Raw genomic sequence first — 15,990 nt, 5'->3', positions numbered from 1 at the left:
GCGCGCCTCAAACCACGCCCCCCCGCCCGCACCGGAAGAGGAAGGCGGACGGCAGGGCTAGTCCCCGCGGCCGCGGCCGCGGTCACCGGCTTCGGAGGGACCGGGTACGCCGGAGGGGACTGGTTCTACGCCCTCGGAGCGACCCGGCGTTTCTCGGCCACTGGAGGGGACCCGGTCCAGCGCCTCCGGAGGGGACCTAGCGGTCCCGGCGTAGGCGGGATGGAGCTGGACGGGCTGCTGCTGGACGAGGAGGGCACCTTCTCCCTCAGCGGCTTCCAGGAGTTCACGGTGAGCGTCCCGCGGGTGTCCCCCAATCTCTTCAGGCCCCTGGAGCGTTCCCTCAGTAAGCCCTGGCCTCGAAGAGTCCCGCGTGACCGCACACCCGGGGCCCTGGCCGAGCTCCTGGGGACCCCGCCGGGCCCGTCGCACCCCTAAGCCGGTCTGAGGTGGGGAGCGCTCGGGGATTTTCTCACATTCCCCCTGTCTGCCTGCAGTTCCTGCCCAGGCACCAGCAGCTGAGCGAGAGAGTGCGGAAGCGGCTCTATTACGGCTGGGACAAAGACTGCAGCCTGGATAACCTCTCTAGCCCTGTGGCAGGTGGGTTGTTGAATGTCCCCTGATGGGAATGCTGAGTCAAAGGGTTTGGAAGTAGCCCAGGGGCTGAGACCGACAAGTCACCCGTTTCCTCCCCAGCGCCAAATCCCACCCCTACCCAGCCTTCCTCACTGTGCGCAGCACAGCGGGCGGGGTGCCAGAGCCTCATGGCTCCTGCTCTGTGTTTTATTGCCCTGTCTGGCTCACTGCTGCATTTTTGGCACCTCGCTGGTGTGCATATTCCTTTAGGTTGCTTGCAAATTCCTTGGCAGTGAAGGCTATGTCCCTGTCTCTCATGAGAGGTGTCTTGGACAGCTTCTTGTGCTCTGCAGGATATTAGGGGGTTATTTTAACTCTTAGTTGTGAGCAGCAAGGAGATAAGTTCCTGTTGTGTTCAGCTGGATCACATCCCTTTTTTCCTGTTGATTCAGCAGTGTTTTGGGGGAGCAGAAGGATGCAGCTGGGTTGAGGCTGGGAGGCTGGCACAGGTGATGGCAGGGAGGAGTGGTCAAGGGCAAGTAGTGGTTTGCTGGAGATCCTTTGCCATGGGGTTGCATTAGCCATTCCATTAGTTGCATGCTCACACAGCTTGCAGGGGGCATTGAGCAGGTGGGGAAGCATGCTTGCATTCAAAACTCTTGTGATAGTTCTGGGGAAACCATATGAAGTCACCAAGAGGCTTTGTGTGACATTCCTCAGTGAGGAGGAGGATGCTGGGCATGTGGTGACGGAGCAGGGTCAGGCAGAGTAGCTGGGCGCTGCTGAGAGTCATGAGTTCTGACACAGGTGGTGCGAGGGAGGCATGTGGCTCATCTTTAGGGCTGGCATCACACCTGGGAGTGAAATGGGATTGTTCAACCAGACGCTACCATTGTTGAAAGTTCAAAGGGTACATTCATGGAAGAAGACTCTGTTGAGGGCTATTAGCTATAAAGACTGCCTCGCACCCAGGAAATTCCTTGGCTACAGCAGCTGGGGGTGGGAGTGGCATGCAGAATATATCGCTGCGAGCTTATCTGCTCTTACAGCCTTCCTTTGCCAGCTGCTGTCAAAAAAACAGGAGCTAGGGCTATGGCATCTGTCTTGGTACAGCTGTGCCATTGCTACATGGCAAGTTTATGGCACTGCTCTTCAGATGAGAGAGGCAATTGTGGGGAGAGTCCATAGTAGGAGGAGGAGCTGGAAAAAGTCTTCGGCACTGGGGGGGGAGTCACAGGAGGCAGTGCAGGGCTGGCTGAGGAGAAAGATCTTGAAAAGTGCATTTCTTCCTTTCAGAAAGGAAGAACCATAACCACCCTCAGCATGCTGTGGCATGGGGACAGCTGTCAGCTGCTCTCTGTGTTCTGTAGGGCAGGATGTGTTGTCATGGGTTAGATTTGCGGGCTGAAGGACTAGGGTTGGTGTTGGGGCAAGGTCTGGAGGGGATCTTGTGTACTTTGTATCTCTTAGAGTCCTGCTGCTGTCTCTGCTGGCTCGTGTGCATGTCCTTGCTCAGCACACAGGTGGCCAAGCAGGGCAGAGAGAGCAGCAGCAGTGTGAGAAGCTGGGAGATGCTGATGGGGTGGCTGGAGCTGTGTCTACCTGGCTATGGATCCTAGCAGTGGTGTGGCTTGAATGACCTGGAGAGGTCCTTAAAGCGGTGTTTTTCTGAGCTTGGTGGCTGCTATCAGGCAAATAATTCCTGTGGGACTGCAGCCATTGTTGCTGGAGAGACGTGGAAAGGAGGGACCTGGGCAGAAGAGGTGGTGTGGTGGTACTTTCTCTGGGAGCTGGAAATACAAGGCTGCTGGGATGAGCTCTGCTCTTGACTCTGTCGGCCAAGGGCTCAGCAGCAAAAGGGAGCTGGAGCTGCCTGCCAAACACTTCTTTCCAAGCATCAGACTGTAGTGCTGTTCAGGATGCTCCCAGCTGGTCCTATCACACTGAGAAGTGAGACGGGACCTGCTGAAGCCATTTGCCAGCATCTGTCAGTCTCTGGCCTTTTCAGTGCTTGAATGCTGAGGCATGTCCATGGGTGGAGGGGAAACGGGCTGAGATGAGGAGCTACAGCTATACCATATTGCTGCTTCCATGCCCTGCTAGTGCCTTCAGGCTCCTGTTCACGTTGACTATGTTGTCCATCATCATTTTGGGGGGCACTAGGGCTGTAGTGGGGAGGAAGCTTGGTCAGTGCTGTCCAGCTCTGGAGGAGGAGGAGGATGCTGGTTGGACAGGAGCAAAGGACTGGGAAGACCTGGTGTTGACATCAGTCCCAGAAAGTCTCTGAAAGGCTTGTCTGAGGTCTTGCAGGGTGAGGGGAGGGTGTTAGCCTCTCTGTGCAGCTGACTGCTCATAACTCCCCATGACGCAGACACACTAATCTGGATCTGGCACTGCCGCTGGGCCTTGGACACTCACATCCTCTTCCTGCTTTGGTCTGGCTGTCTTGCCTGTTTGTTCCTCCCTCATCCCTGACTTCTAATAAGGCCTGTCCTACCATCACAGTTTAAATTGAACTTGAGTGGCTGAGCCCAAGACTCAATGGGCTGGTGGGGATGGACTGTGCCGTATGGGCCTAACCCCTCTTGCTGCTTTTCTGTCCTAGATATTGCTGTGGAGTTGCTGCAGAAAGTGGCTCCCAGCCCTATCCGCAGGCTCCAGAAGAAATATGTGTCTCACGTATCCCGGTAAGAAGGAAAACCTGTCCCTTCATGTCCCATTTCAGAGCTGGGAGCTCTGATCTCTCCTATGACTCACTGCTGTCCCCTGGGCCAGCACTGGCTTTGTGCTTAGGCCTGATTAGTGTCAGAGGAGCTGGGGGTGGCTGGCAAGGCCAGCAGGCACAGTGGCTTTCTGACACAGCCAGGCCCACTTTGGGTTAGTCCTGCTATCTGGGTGCAGGGGTGCTTTTGTTATGGGGAGCCTGTACTGGATGCATCTGCAGCTTACTGGGCAGCCAGGTGTGAACCCTGGCTCTGGTCTTAGCAGCCAAGGCCCTGCAGCGTGCCTGGCTGCAGGCAGCACTGCCCAGTTTGGAGTTAGTTGTGTCTGGGAACATGAGCCAGGGCTTCCTGCTCTCCACCCTGCATCCCCTGCACTTTCTCTTGCCGCAGCTTAGGACAGCTGGTGTGGAGATGCCAAGGCTGGGACGTATCTAGCTGTCTATTTACTGAACCTCCCTGCTGCATATGTGGGGAGGGAGCAGCCATGTTGTGCTGTGGTGACTGGTATGTTTGTATCATGCAAATAACCTTCCGTTTGGCTCTTGCCTTGTCCCACAGGGAAGCTTGCATCTCACCCTGCTCAATGATGCTGGCACTGGTTTACATTGAGAGACTTCGGCACAGGAACCCTGAATACCTCCAGCAGATATCATCTTCAGACCTCTTCCTGATCTCCATGGTGAGCAGTGTGGGCTGGGGGCATCACTGGGTTTGAGGGAGGCCTGGAGGAGTGCAGGGGAGACTGAGATCCTGTCCTTTGTGCCACTTTTAGATGGTTGCTAGTAAGTACCTGTATGATGAGGGTGAGGAGGAGGAGGTGTTCAACGATGAGTGGGGAGCGGCAGGGAAGGTGGATGTCCAGACCATGAACACACTGGAGATGAACTTCCTGAGCGCCATTGTAAGTGGGGCTGTCACTGTGGCCAACTATTTCACACAGTGGGGAAAGGAGGTGTTAAGGGGAGTTTGGATTTCTGCTTTTCCCCAACGTACTCCCATGAAGGAATGGAGATCGATGTCTCCAGGTGCTGGGTGGCCTGCCCTGACTGCGCTGTTTCACTGCTGTCCCCGCAGGACTGGAGTCTCTACACAGACCCCCGGGAGCTATTTGAAGTGCTGAGCTGGCTGGAAGGACGGTAGGTGTGTGGGGTGGAGATGAGCCTTTCATCCACCTTGTAACCCTAGCTCTGCCCCTGCTCAGAGCTAGCTCTGCTGCAGTGAAAGAAGAGGTTGGGGTACTCATGAGACTTCACTAGGCTCTGCAGCTCCCTTCCATAGACCTTGAGCAGGGTCTTCTCCAAGCCTGCCTGGGCTGAAGCTTCTTCAATGGAGAAGGTCCATGCTACATCCACCATTCCCTTTTTTTTTTTTTCCTGCAGTGTGGCAGAAAAGCAGGGCATGTGGCGTGGCTGGTTCACTTACACGGATCTGTGTGTCCTCATGGAGCAGTCCATGTGGCAGCATGTGGTGGGCCAGTTCTACCAGCAAGTGGTAAAGGTAAGGGCATGTGGCACTGGCTACTTGCAAGAATGTAGGGCCCAGCCAGCCATGGGTTTGGAGCTGGACCCTCTTTTCTGCTGGAAGCAGCAGCTTGATTTATTCCCTGTTGAACAGGGAAGCTGTCAGAAACCGGAAGATGCAGATTTGCAGCTGTGCTGCCTGAGGCAGCACAGCCTAGTGCTGGATTAGTCTGTCCTGTGCTGGACCACAGCCCCACAAGTCATGGTGCAAGGTCATGGTGGCGGCATGGATGGAACTGGGTACTGGCTGGGGTTTTAAACAGGAACTGTTAGGTTTTAGGTGGGGCGTTTTGGTTTGTGGTATTTAAGCCTTGTGTTGAACAGGCTGTGTGCCACCTGGTGTTAACAGCGTGGCTGTCTGCTCCTCAGCCTCTGGCCCCGGTGCTGATCATGCTGTTTGCTGTCATGGCTGCTGGGTCAATGTGTGGCCATGCTGGGTCACAGCTGGCTGTGGGGGGCTGCTGGGGGCTCTGGGCTAACCATCAGCTTCTTTGCAGCTGGCCTGCCTCCTGGGCGTGGTGTACCTGGCTGGCTTTGCTGCCGTCTTCACCTCTGTCACTGTGGTGCACCTGTCTGTGTGCATGAGGAGCATCTGCCCTGCAGCCCCTCGGCCTGCACTGTTTCCAGAGGATGGCACCTGCCAGCTGGACACCCAGACAGTCCCAGCCCCTGACCAGCCCCAGCCTGAGCTGCCTGACATCTCTCCAGCCAGCAGCACCCATTGCCTGGGGGAGAACAAGACAACCGAGGAGCCGCGTCGCGGGGGTGTCACGGCGACTGCACTCTACCTGTGGGGCAGTGTGATGACAGCTCTGTCTTACCCAAAGGTGCCTGATCTAGCCCAACAGAAGAGCCCCTCAGAAGGCCCCTTCAGGAGAGTGCCCACTGCCTGTGAGAGATCTAACCGTACTGCCCCTGCTGCAGCCCCTGGAAAGCCTGGCCCCTTTGGACTAGCTGTGCTCCCAGTTCCTCCAGTGATCCACTGCCATACCCACTCAGCCAGTGTGGGCCCCACGTGGGATGAAGCTTCCAACTGCAAGGACTGGCTGGACCCCCTGGGGCTGAGGCAGTGCTCCTTGCACACTGCCATGGATCTCAGCAGAATCAAGAGCTCCATTTTTCCCAGCTAGGAGTGCAGGGCAGCAGCCCCTTTCCCCTTCCCTCCTAGTGTGGCACAACTCCTTTCTTGCACTTCTTGAACACCTGATCCCTGGGGCCGCATGGGGCTGGAGGCCCCTGTGTTAATTCCAGACCAGCATTTGTGTGTCCCCACCCAGGGCAGGCGTGTCCTTCAATTTGGGGGCTGCTGGGACAGGTTGGGCCAGAGTTGGTTTGCTGTTGGGGTGCTGGGGTGGGGACCTACTAGCTGGAGGGTAGAAATGGGGTGCCCTTGGGTTGGGGTGCGGTAGGGCAAGGGGAGTGTTGTACCTTTTCCTACAGCAAATGGGTGGCCCTTTGTGGTGCTGGGCAGAGGTGGTGTGTGGGATGTAGGATGCTGGGGCTGTGTGTGCAGGGTGGAGGGGCTGGGGCAGTCACCCCAGTGGGGCGTGGGGTGCTCCAGGAGGAGATGAGGTGCCTGGGCAATGGGGGAGGAGGTAGAAGGAGGTGAGAGCGAGCAGCCTGAGCTGGCTGGCCATAGCAGCAATTCCCCTTGGGGGCTGCCAGGCCACTTCTCGGGAGGCGCAAGGGTCATACCAAGAGGGGACCCCAGTGTGGCTGTGTCCCAGGGAAAGGTTGTGCCCTGCTGGGCTTGGAGGTGGTGAGGTGTAGTTAAGACTGAGCTTCCTTATCCTGCTTGTGTTGGGTGCTTTGAAACTGGGGTGCTCTGTGACCCCATCCCAAAACCCAGCTGTCTGTGGCTGCAAGTAAACAGTGCCGGACTGCTCCTTGGGGCGGAGAGAAGGCACCTTGTCTTGCTGACCAGCCCAGCTCATCGTGCCCCTTCTTTATACGGTGGATTTTACACCTGTTTTTCACTCTTTTGTAGATGCAAATCTCTTCCAATAAAAGTAGTTCTTGCTGTGTACCTGCCTTGTTTTGCTGAGCTGCTCTGTGCTGGCAGCACAGGAACCCCACTGCAGAGCCCCATCAATGCAGCTGTACTTGCTCCCTGAGCCAGGGTGCAAGGCAGATCCTAGGTGCTGGCAAGTGAACCCAGGAGCAGTAATGCCTGTCCTGCAAGGCTCAAGAGGAACCAGGCTTTCTGGTGACGGGACAGGAGAGACATTGGGTCTGGTGCCTGTGGAAGGCAGGGGCATTCCTTGGGAATGTGGGGAATGCATGGTCTCCACTGCTGTTTGGAGAGCAAAGTCTGTCCAGTTAATGAGTGAGCCCTAAAGCAGCAAGGGCTTGGCAGGGTTGCTGTTGTGGTTGCTGGCACAGCTGCCTCTGCCCTGTGACAAACACACCAGCATCTCCCGTCTGGGTTCCCTGGGAGCCTTCCCAGCCAAGCGGGCAGCTCTTGTCCCTGGCATCCTTGTCCAGCGGCAGGATTCATTGTCCTCCTAGGAGCATGGTGGACATGGTAGAACCCCATCAGAGACCCTCCTGGCATAGGCACAGTGCCCACAGAGGGGAATGGCAGGATGTGGGTGTGTATGGGGGTGGGCTGTGCAGCTTTTAATGGGCTCCTTGAGGCCTGATGGTGAGGAAGGGCTGGACCAGGAGGGCAGGGGATGGTGTGCTGGGGAGGAACAACCATGGGCAGGGCTTGCTGAAGCTGGAGGATATTGTTGGGGATGCTCCAAGCATGTGAAGGAGGAGGTGTCTGTGCTGTGGTCCACCCAGTCTCTGCCCCTTGTACCACAAGAGGCAGGGGTGGGACCTGGGTTTTGGGCAGTTGGCACTGTAACTGTGTCCAGTGTCCTGGCCATGGGTGGCTGTCACCTGGCCCTTGTGGTGACAACACAAGGTGACACTTGCATTCCTGGCTGCAAGGGCAGGTTACTCACCAACTCAAGTTAATGGCTAACCCTGGGGCAGCTCCTGCAGAAGGTGGAAGTTCAGCTGTGAGGGCTGTGAGGAGCCCTGTGGGGGGTGGGTAGGAGCCCATCCACCCCTTCTGGACTGCAAACTGGGAGTGGTGCAGGGAGGTAGCAGCATGAATGGGGGCCACCGCAGAGTGCCTGGTGCCAGGAGCCCCGTGCTCACATCCTGCTCCCTGCAGAAGATGTGCTCCTGGATGCTGAGCTGTTGTTTAGCCCTTCAGGTAAGGGGGGACCATGGTGAGGAGCCAGAGAGATGGGGTGATGGGGAGAGGGCTGGGATCCTTGCAGGTGGCAGGGTAGGAGCAGTATCCTGCCAGGCAAAGACTGGGTGGGGCTCTGGCCAGCATGTGCTGGGAGGGGAGTGGGCAGTGGTGGGTGCTGCCTGGGGGGGGTGTCAGTGAGCATGCATCCACTCGGGGCCTGGGCACGGGGTGCTGCAGTTCTGGGTGCCGTAGGGAGTCATGACCACCCTCTCTCTTCCCCTCACAGCACCTGGCTGTGCAGGCCTCCTTGCTGTGCATCTTTTACCTCCTCCTGCTGCCCACCCTGCCTGAGGAGCTGCCCCACACCCAGGCCACCAGTGAGCTGCTGGCACGCAGCCTCTTTGCCTGCGGCATCTCCACAGTGCTGCAGACCACCCTGGGGAGTCGGTGAGCAAGGGGAACGAAGGGGATGCAGCTGTCGCCAGGAGGAGGGTGATGCCATGGCAGGGCATGTCCCTGCTCCCTCCTAGGGTGTGGGAAGACAGTCTTTGCTGGAGGTGGGAAAGGGCACGAGGACAACCCCTTGCCCTGCATCTCTGTGTAGCTGTCCCCTCCCTGCCATTGCTGCATCCTCCTCTCTCACATGTTCCTCTAGCAAAACTGCTGTGCTTTCCCTGTAGCTCGTTGCTCCAGCATCAACCACAGCTCCTCCAGACCATCCAGTGCCTGATCTGCCCACGCCCCATGTAGGGGCTGGGTGTGTACTTTGGCAAAGCCCCTGACCTCTGCACATCCCATGCTGGCGCTTGGGATGTGCTAGGGGACATCTGGGATATGGTGTGACCTCCTGCCACTTTGGGGTTCTCATCTCCTTCCCTTCCCCTCCCTTGCTCCTCTGGCAGCCAGGGCTTTGGGAGCAGCCCTATCCCTTTCCTCCCTAACATGCCCTTGCTGTCTATTTCCCTAGGCTGCCACTGGTTCAGATCCCATCCTTCGAGTACCTTGTCCCTGCCATGGTGCTGAGCTCCCACCTGTCCCTTGGTGCCAGCATTGACAGGAACGGTGAGCACAGCCTTGGAGCCTGTGTCCTGCGGGGCCCGGGCCATGCCAGTGCCAGGGGAATGGCAATGACAAGTGCATGGGCTAGGGATGAGGGGCAGCAAGGGATCCTGCCTGCTGGCCCCTTTGGTGATGGTACACAGCACCCTACTCGCCCCTGAGTGCACCTGCAATGCATCTAATCGCCTCCCTAGGGTCAGGGCTTGTGGGGATGGGGATGCTGGCACCCCAGCCCTCCTCCAACCAGCAACCTCCACGGTGTGTGCTCTTGGACCCGGCTCCAGGAGCCCAGCATCCATGTGCATCACATCCCTCTGAAATTCCCTTCCAGGCACAGTTGTGGCCAGCGCATGCCCTGCACCACACTGCCCTGTCACAGGGAGCCGGGCTGCCTTGCTGCAAGAGGTGGGTGCTCCTGTGCTGGGCTGGGGGTCCCCATCCTCCTGCTCCACCAGCACCCCAGTTGTCACCTGCATCCCTGCTTCCCTAGTCCCTTTTCCAGCCCTCCTGGGGATTACCATGAATAAGGGGTGAAACAAGGGGAAGTGCAAAGGCAATGGAGGTCATGGTGCATGTGGGTGCATTCTCCTGGGTTTGGCGTGAGTGGAGCATGGCTGGAGCATGGGGAATGGGTGATGCCACTGGGGCAGTGGGAGAGTGGCCAAGGGGGAGTGTGTTGGGCTGCTCTCCATGTATCCCGCCCCATGGGTCCCACCCTTTCCTCCCACAGGTCTCTGGAGCTGTGCTGGTCTCTGGGCTAGTTCAGCTGGCGCTGGGAGTGTCTGGCATGTGTGGGTGGGCAGCTCGGCACTGTGGGCCCATGGTCCTGGCCCCCAGCCTCTCCATCATCGGGTTGTCTGCATACAAGGAGGCTGCTTTCTTCTGCTCCACTAACTGGGGGGTAGCGCTGCTGTATGTGAGCCTGGGGACCATACCAGTGTACAGCCCCTGGGGCTTCCCTTCACCCTGGAGACAGGAATGGGGCCTCCCTGCAGTGCATAGCATGCATGGGGCCCCATCGCCATGGTGCTGCATGGTGACCTCTGCTCCCTCTCCTAGGCTCATGTTCCTTGCTGTCACCTTTTCCCAGCACCTCGGGTCCTGCCGCCTGCCCTTCTGCACCTGGCCCCAGGCTTGGGAGGGATCCGTGAAGCAATCCGTCCCTACCCTGCGCACGTTTTCAGTATGGTGACTTGTCTGCCCCTGCTTCCTCTGCTGTGCCCAGGCTTTTCTCAGAGCCCAGCTCTTTGGTGTGGGGTTAGATGGGACCCAGTGACCCTGGAGCAGAGGCAGGGGGAAGTCCTGGTGCAGATCCTGGGGTGTGGACGCTGCTGGAGGAGCACAGGGGACCTGTGCTAAAGGATGTTGGAGCAGCAGAGCCTTTTATGCTCCCTGCAGGGGTAGGGGAGAGGTGACAGGGCTCCCTGGGAGAGGTGACAGGACAAGGGCCTGTTGTTTGGGGCACAGCAAGCAGGGTGCTGGCCAGGAGAGGATAATTCCCTGCTAAGGTTCCCCTTGCTGCCTTGCAGGTACTGCTCCCATTTGCTGCTGTCTGCATTGTTTGTGCCATCCTCAGCCATCTCCACATGCCCTGGAAATCGCTGGATCTGGCCATGGCACAGCTGTCCTGGGCCAACAGCACCTTCCATGCCCCTTGGCTCCGCATCCCCTACACAGGTGGGGGGTGGCAGGGCTGGGTGGAGCTATCTACCCCCAGCAAGGGCCCCTGTCACCCATCCCTCTCCCTTTGCTGCAGGTGAGTGGGGGTGGCCCCTGCTTACCCCACGGGCACTGGCAGTGGGCATCGCCATGGCCATCAGTTGCAGCATGAACTCGGTGGGCTGCTATGTGCTGTGTGGGAGGCTTCTGCGAGCCCCCCGACTGCCCCCCCATGCCTGCAATCGGGGGCTCTGCATGGAAGGGCTGGGCAGCCTTCTGGCAGGGCTGCTGGGCACCCCGGGGGGCACGGCTGCCAGCATCGCCAATGCCTGCGCCACCGGCCTCACGCAGGTACGCCCAGGGTGGGGAGAGGAAGGTTGGCAAGGGGTGGGGAGGAGGAAGCAATGGAGCAGTAGGTGTGGGGTACCCGTGGTACATGGGATGTCCCTGAGCCAGTGCTGGGCATGAAAGGCAGGTCTGTATGGCAGGATGGGGATACACAGTGCAGGGGTGACACTCTCCCTCCTCACTTTCCCATCCTCTTTTCTGCCAGGCTGGCTCTCGTCCCTCAGTGCAAGTAAGCGCACTGGCATGTGTGGTGCTGGGCATGTCCCCGAGGCTGGCAGGGCTTCTCACCCACATCCCACTGGCGGTTCATGGTGGGTACCCTGCCCTTTCCCTGCACGGCAGTGCCTGCAGCCTGCCTGCCACTACCTGACTCCTGCCCCTCGCAGGGGCAGTGCTCTGTGTCACCTATGCTGTGGCTGTCGGCACGGGGATCTCCTACTTCCAGTATGCGGACATCGACTCGGGGAGGAACATCTTCATCGTTGGCTTCACCATGTTCATGGCACTGCTGGTGCCACGGTGGCTCAGCACGGCACCAGCTCATCTGGCCACAGGTAGCAGGGATGCTCCCTGGGCAAGGCAAAGCCTCAGGCCCCATGGCATGGTGACCACACATCTCCAGTTTTCTGGGAGGCTGGGGCGGCTCACAGCAGCAGGCAGCTCCCCATCCAAACTCTGGATCTGCTGCAGCAGCTCCTGCCTCTACCCTGCTGCTGGGCTGGGATATCCCAGGTGATTCTGGTGCTATCCCTGCAGGGTGGGTGCCCCTGGACCTCCTCTCCCTCTCCCTGCTCATGGTGCCTGTCTTCTTAACTGGCTTCTTGTCATTTTTCCTGGAGAACACAGTCTCAGGTGAGGGGATACAACAGCATGTCTCAATAAGCCCCTGCTCCGAGGGCTGGATCTGGCCATGGGACCATCCCCGAACAATTGCTCTGCCTCTAGGCAGTGCTGCCTGGGGGTCCTGGGGCTGGTGTTGGCTGCGGGGGTGCAGCTGGGAAAGAGGGCTCCCAATGCCCTGCCCACCACCCTGGTTGCAGGAACCCTGGAGGAACGAGGGCTGCTCTCCGAGCTGGTGCTGCAGAAAGCCAGGGCAGGTGAATGCCATCCCCATGGAGAGAGGGATGAAGCCAGCCAGGCATATGGGCTCCCTGCTGGGCTGAGGAGGCTGCTGCCATTCTCCTGCAACACCTTCCTCTGCTGCTTCCTCTGCCCGGGGAGTGAGGAGGAGGAAGAGGAGGAGGAGGGCAGCCACACCACTGAGGAGGGGTCTGCTGCACCAGGGGAAGGGACGCACCTGCTCCTCAGACCTGGTTCAGGGGAGCTGCAGCTAGCCAGGAGGCCGAGTGAGACAGAGGTGCCCCCGTGGCACACTGTGGCCTGACCCTGCGGTGCAGGGACACCTCATGGGGAACTGGGGCTGTGCCCCCAAGGCAGCTTGTGGGCCACTGCTCCTCATTTCTGAGGCCCACATGGACTGGAGGGACCTGTGCTTCCACACTCCCAGCATGAACCTCATTTCCCTGCTTGGGAGCGAGCTATAAAAATCTTCAACCACCTTTGCCCTTTCCCAGAGTTTCCTTTTCAGGCAGCATTTGCCTGGGATGTGCCAGCCCACCCTTCCCAGGTGCCACTGCAGCTGGGGATGTGGGTGCCCCTAAACCCCACCCTGTGAATGTGGCTGGAGAAGGGCTTAGTGCTTTGTCCAGCCCCAAAGGGCTGTCTCAGGCTCTGCTCACCCACTGAGCTGGCTCCCCCCTTCCTCACTGCCCTGTTCTAGCTGCACCTATGGCCCCTTGATGCTCATGGCACCACATGTATACTTATGCCCTGGCTCTGGCACACCAGGATGCCCCAGGCTGGGGTTGTAGCTCAGCTCAGTTCTCCAAAACAGTGCATCCCCTTTCCCCTGCAGCAGCTTGGTCCCAGGAGTGCTCAACACTTAACTGCCCCAGAGGTATTGTTCTTGCTGCTCAACCACCCAGCAGTGGTTCTCTGGGGAAGAAAACATTGCCTTTGACCCTCGTGATTAAGCTCCATGCCTGGATTGGTTCCCTGCTGCTGCCTGGTTATACCAACTGCAGTGGAGTCCCCACTAGCCCTGCTCACTTCTCCAGCATTTACAGCAGATCAGAGTCCACAGCCCTGTGCTCCCAGTGTTGCCTCCACCAGTCTGAACTGGCCTGCAAAAGCTCAGCCCTGGGCTAGGAAAGGTGGGGGCTTTGCAGCTCTTGGGTGATGCAAGCTGGCCCTGTGCGAAAGCTCGAAGGAAGGATGGAGCTGGACTGGGAAGATGATAGAGACTGTCCACGGGAGTGACGTGCTCAGGCTGGACCACAGCTCCAGGTTGTGGCTGCCCCTTCCACCTGATCCTGAGGAGCCCCCTGACATCCAGGAACACCCAAAGGTGTCTGCAGGGCAGGGGGGATGTGCTGCCACTCTTCGTGAAGGTCCACAGGGGTGATCCCCACAGCTGGGCCCTGTGCACCCAGTGGGCACGGGGTGCAATGCACAGTGCAACCTCACCCAGCCAGCACCCCACCTGGGCCCTCCACCCCAGGCTGGCCCTGCACTCCCACTGCACCCAAAGCCAACTGCGTCCTGCACCCCAACCTGGCCATGCTACCCAATCTGTCCTGCACCCCAAAGCCCCTGCCTGCTCCCACCTCCCCAGCACACCCCTGACATGCAAGCCCTCCCCTGGCCCCGCCCCGGGGGCGGCTGTAGCCTGCACGGTAGGAAGAGGGGGTGGGTGGGGACAGGGTGCAAATGGAGGGCTCAGGGGCAGTGCATGGGGCGGGGCGGGGGGGGGCAGTTTGTGGGTGCAGGGTGGATGGCCTCAACGCATGGTGTGCAGGTGGGGTATAACAGTCAGTGTGTGGCTGCTGGGTGGGTGGGGGGGTCAGTGCCTGCGGCAAGGATGAGGCTGTGCTCAGTGTGGAGGAGGCTGGAGGGCTGGGGGGCGTGCAGTGTCCGTGGCCCTGCCAGTCTGGCACAGCCCTGCCCTGTGCTGTCTTGTGACCCCACTCCCCAGGCATGGGGGACACAGGCATCTGCAGCCCCAGCTATGTGGGGCTTGCTGGGGTGCAGCAGCTGAGTCCCAGCTCAAGCCTGGGAGAGCAACAGTGCGGGTGCATGCCCTGTGCTGTCCTGCGTGGGCACCCTGCAGCTGCTGAGGCTGAGGGATATACCTGGGCCAAGGGACAGGAGCCCCCGGCTGCTGCTGCCTCTCTGGGCTGTATCGTGCCCACAGCCTGAGGGCTGGCCCCAGCCGGGCACTTGTACCGGTATATTTCATAACAGGAACAAGCGCAAAACAAAGTCTGAAGGCATTTCAGTCCCCATCGCTTTTCACAGCGTCTTGGCCATGGCACCTCCTGTGACACCTGAGGATGCTTGAGCAGGACGCGCCACCTCCAGTCCCCATCCTCATCAGCAGGTGAGGGAGCAGGGCCAGTTGCTCCCTGGGCCCTGAGGAAGCGACAGCTGTGGCTGTTTCCCTGTGCCAGTGACCTGTGGCGCACGGTGCAACACATCCCGGCATGCCCCAGCCTCTCACACGCCACGGAAGAGAGCAGCATGCTGGGAGCCGTAGTCTGGCCCTCGCCTCCGGCCCAGCAGCGGTCGCCTCTGCAAAGCCCCTCGCCCCGACAGCCTTTGGCCCGCCTGCTCCTCTTGCCCTTGGGTAACTCCGTGGCTCCGCAGAGCCCCAGTCCTGCAGGCACCCTGGGGACACCGGGTCCCCAACTGTTTTGGCAGGCACAGAGCCTGTCACTGGGAAGAGTGGGAAGCGGCAGTGCTCATGGGTGGCATGAAGAGCTGCTGGCACTCTGCCGGTGTCGGTGCAGGCAGGGGATGGCATGTGGCTTGCACAGAGCACAGGGATGGGATGTCCAAGCAGGAGGAGGGTTGCAGTGTCCTGCTGCCCATCCTGGTGCAAGTGGAACAGCTTAAATGTTAATTTGGACATAGAGGTCTTGTATTAATGACAGCAAGCACCAGATAACACTGGGGAGGCAGCAGTTACTTTGCTATGTGTCTGCTGGTACTTTTGGGGTCCTTATTGTGAGCTGGGGTAGGAACTGCTGTGCACAGAGCTTCCCAAATGTCCACCCCAGCAGAGCTGCGTGCGTGTGTGTGGATGTGCGTGACCAGAGCTGGCTGAGCACCCTTACCTCCAGGCTGTGAGGTGGGGCTGCATCATGGAGGGGCCAGCAGGGACCAAGGGTCCCTGTGAGGCCACCCCAGGGACTGGGGTCTTCCTGGATGGGGGGTGAGGCAGAGACCTGATTGCTCTCTTGCAGATGGAGGGCTCCGAGGAGCTGGAGAGCAGCCTCCTGACACAGCCCTGGGCTTCTGTTTCCTTTGGTGAGTCTGCTTTTCTTGCCAAAGCGTGCTTCAGGGATACTGGCTACATCCTGCTGATCTCTGACCTCAGCAGCGTCTGGTACGAGAGTGCAGATGCCAAGGCCGTGGGACAAAGGTCCAAGGTGAGTGTCTGGGAAATCCAGGGACCTCTTTTTCTCCCTGCAGCAGCTGACATCCCAGCATAAACTGCTCAGTGACACAATGGCTGTTGGATCTGACAGGGCTTGGGTGCAAATGCCTGGCCTGGGAAGTCCCTGGGTGGCTCTGGCGAAGCACTGTCACCACAGTTGTCTGAGCACCCCCCTCCTGGGAGAGAGGGCCAGGCTATTTAGCATGCCCAGGGCAGCCAGGTGTTCACTGGGGCCGTGTGCTGAGGCCAGCACACTCATTTTGCTTGTGGGCTGGGTGGGCAGCTGGTTTCCCCAGGACCAGTGTACTAAGGAGGAGCCTGAAACAAGGCTGCCTTCCTACCAGTGACAGAGAGACTCCTGTTCATGTTCATAGCCAGGCACAGGCTCCCATGGGTTGTCTTGTCAGCATGGTCCCCAAA

The 15,990-nt window shown here is 59.2% G+C and overlaps 2 protein-coding genes across 5 annotated transcripts in view; both read left to right on the top strand.

Annotated features, from left to right (window-relative positions):
- Positions 1 to 9: 9 nt before the first annotated feature.
- On the top strand, positions 10 to 6,840 carry CNPPD1 (cyclin Pas1/PHO80 domain containing 1). The gene is made up of 8 exons (XM_075093223.1): positions 10 to 288; positions 495 to 597; positions 3,179 to 3,260; positions 3,855 to 3,975; positions 4,069 to 4,197; positions 4,371 to 4,432; positions 4,676 to 4,793; positions 5,314 to 6,840. The coding sequence occupies exons 1-8, from the start codon at positions 220 to 222 to the stop codon at positions 5,944 to 5,946; spliced, it is 1,317 nt and encodes a 438-aa protein (XP_074949324.1). The 5' UTR covers positions 10 to 219; the 3' UTR covers positions 5,947 to 6,840.
- An 810-nt stretch (positions 6,841 to 7,650) lies between these two features.
- Positions 7,651 to 15,990, top strand: part of SLC23A3 (solute carrier family 23 member 3) — a 51,595-nt gene continuing 43,255 nt past the window's right edge. Inside the window, exons 1-12 of one of the 4 annotated variants that reach the window (XM_075093215.1) lie at positions 7,651 to 8,024; positions 8,293 to 8,453; positions 8,974 to 9,068; positions 9,397 to 9,470; positions 9,796 to 9,977; positions 10,125 to 10,248; positions 10,595 to 10,742; positions 10,822 to 11,075; positions 11,278 to 11,383; positions 11,459 to 11,626; positions 11,829 to 11,924; positions 12,113 to 12,631. In XM_075093215.1, coding sequence (XP_074949316.1) covers positions 7,917 to 8,024; positions 8,293 to 8,453; positions 8,974 to 9,068; positions 9,397 to 9,470; positions 9,796 to 9,977; positions 10,125 to 10,248; positions 10,595 to 10,742; positions 10,822 to 11,075; positions 11,278 to 11,383; positions 11,459 to 11,626; positions 11,829 to 11,924; positions 12,113 to 12,456 — 1,860 coding nt within the window. In that variant the 5' untranslated portion in view covers positions 7,651 to 7,916 and the 3' untranslated portion in view covers positions 12,457 to 12,631. Of the gene's footprint in view, positions 8,025 to 8,292; positions 8,454 to 8,973; positions 9,069 to 9,396; positions 9,471 to 9,795; positions 9,978 to 10,124; positions 10,249 to 10,594; positions 10,743 to 10,821; positions 11,076 to 11,277; positions 11,384 to 11,458; positions 11,627 to 11,828; positions 11,925 to 12,112; positions 12,632 to 15,376; positions 15,563 to 15,990 lie in introns of those variants that run through there. The other 3 variants (XM_075093217.1, XM_075093216.1, XM_075093218.1) reach the window with 3 other exon arrangements.

The sequence above is a fragment of the Phalacrocorax aristotelis genome, chromosome 5 (genome assembly GCF_949628215.1).
Source record: "Phalacrocorax aristotelis chromosome 5, bGulAri2.1, whole genome shotgun sequence".
In the NCBI taxonomy this organism is placed as follows: Eukaryota; Metazoa; Chordata; class Aves; order Suliformes; family Phalacrocoracidae; genus Phalacrocorax; species Phalacrocorax aristotelis.
Note: the sequence above shows the minus strand (reverse complement) of the source record. Positions and strands in the feature narration are given on the sequence as shown.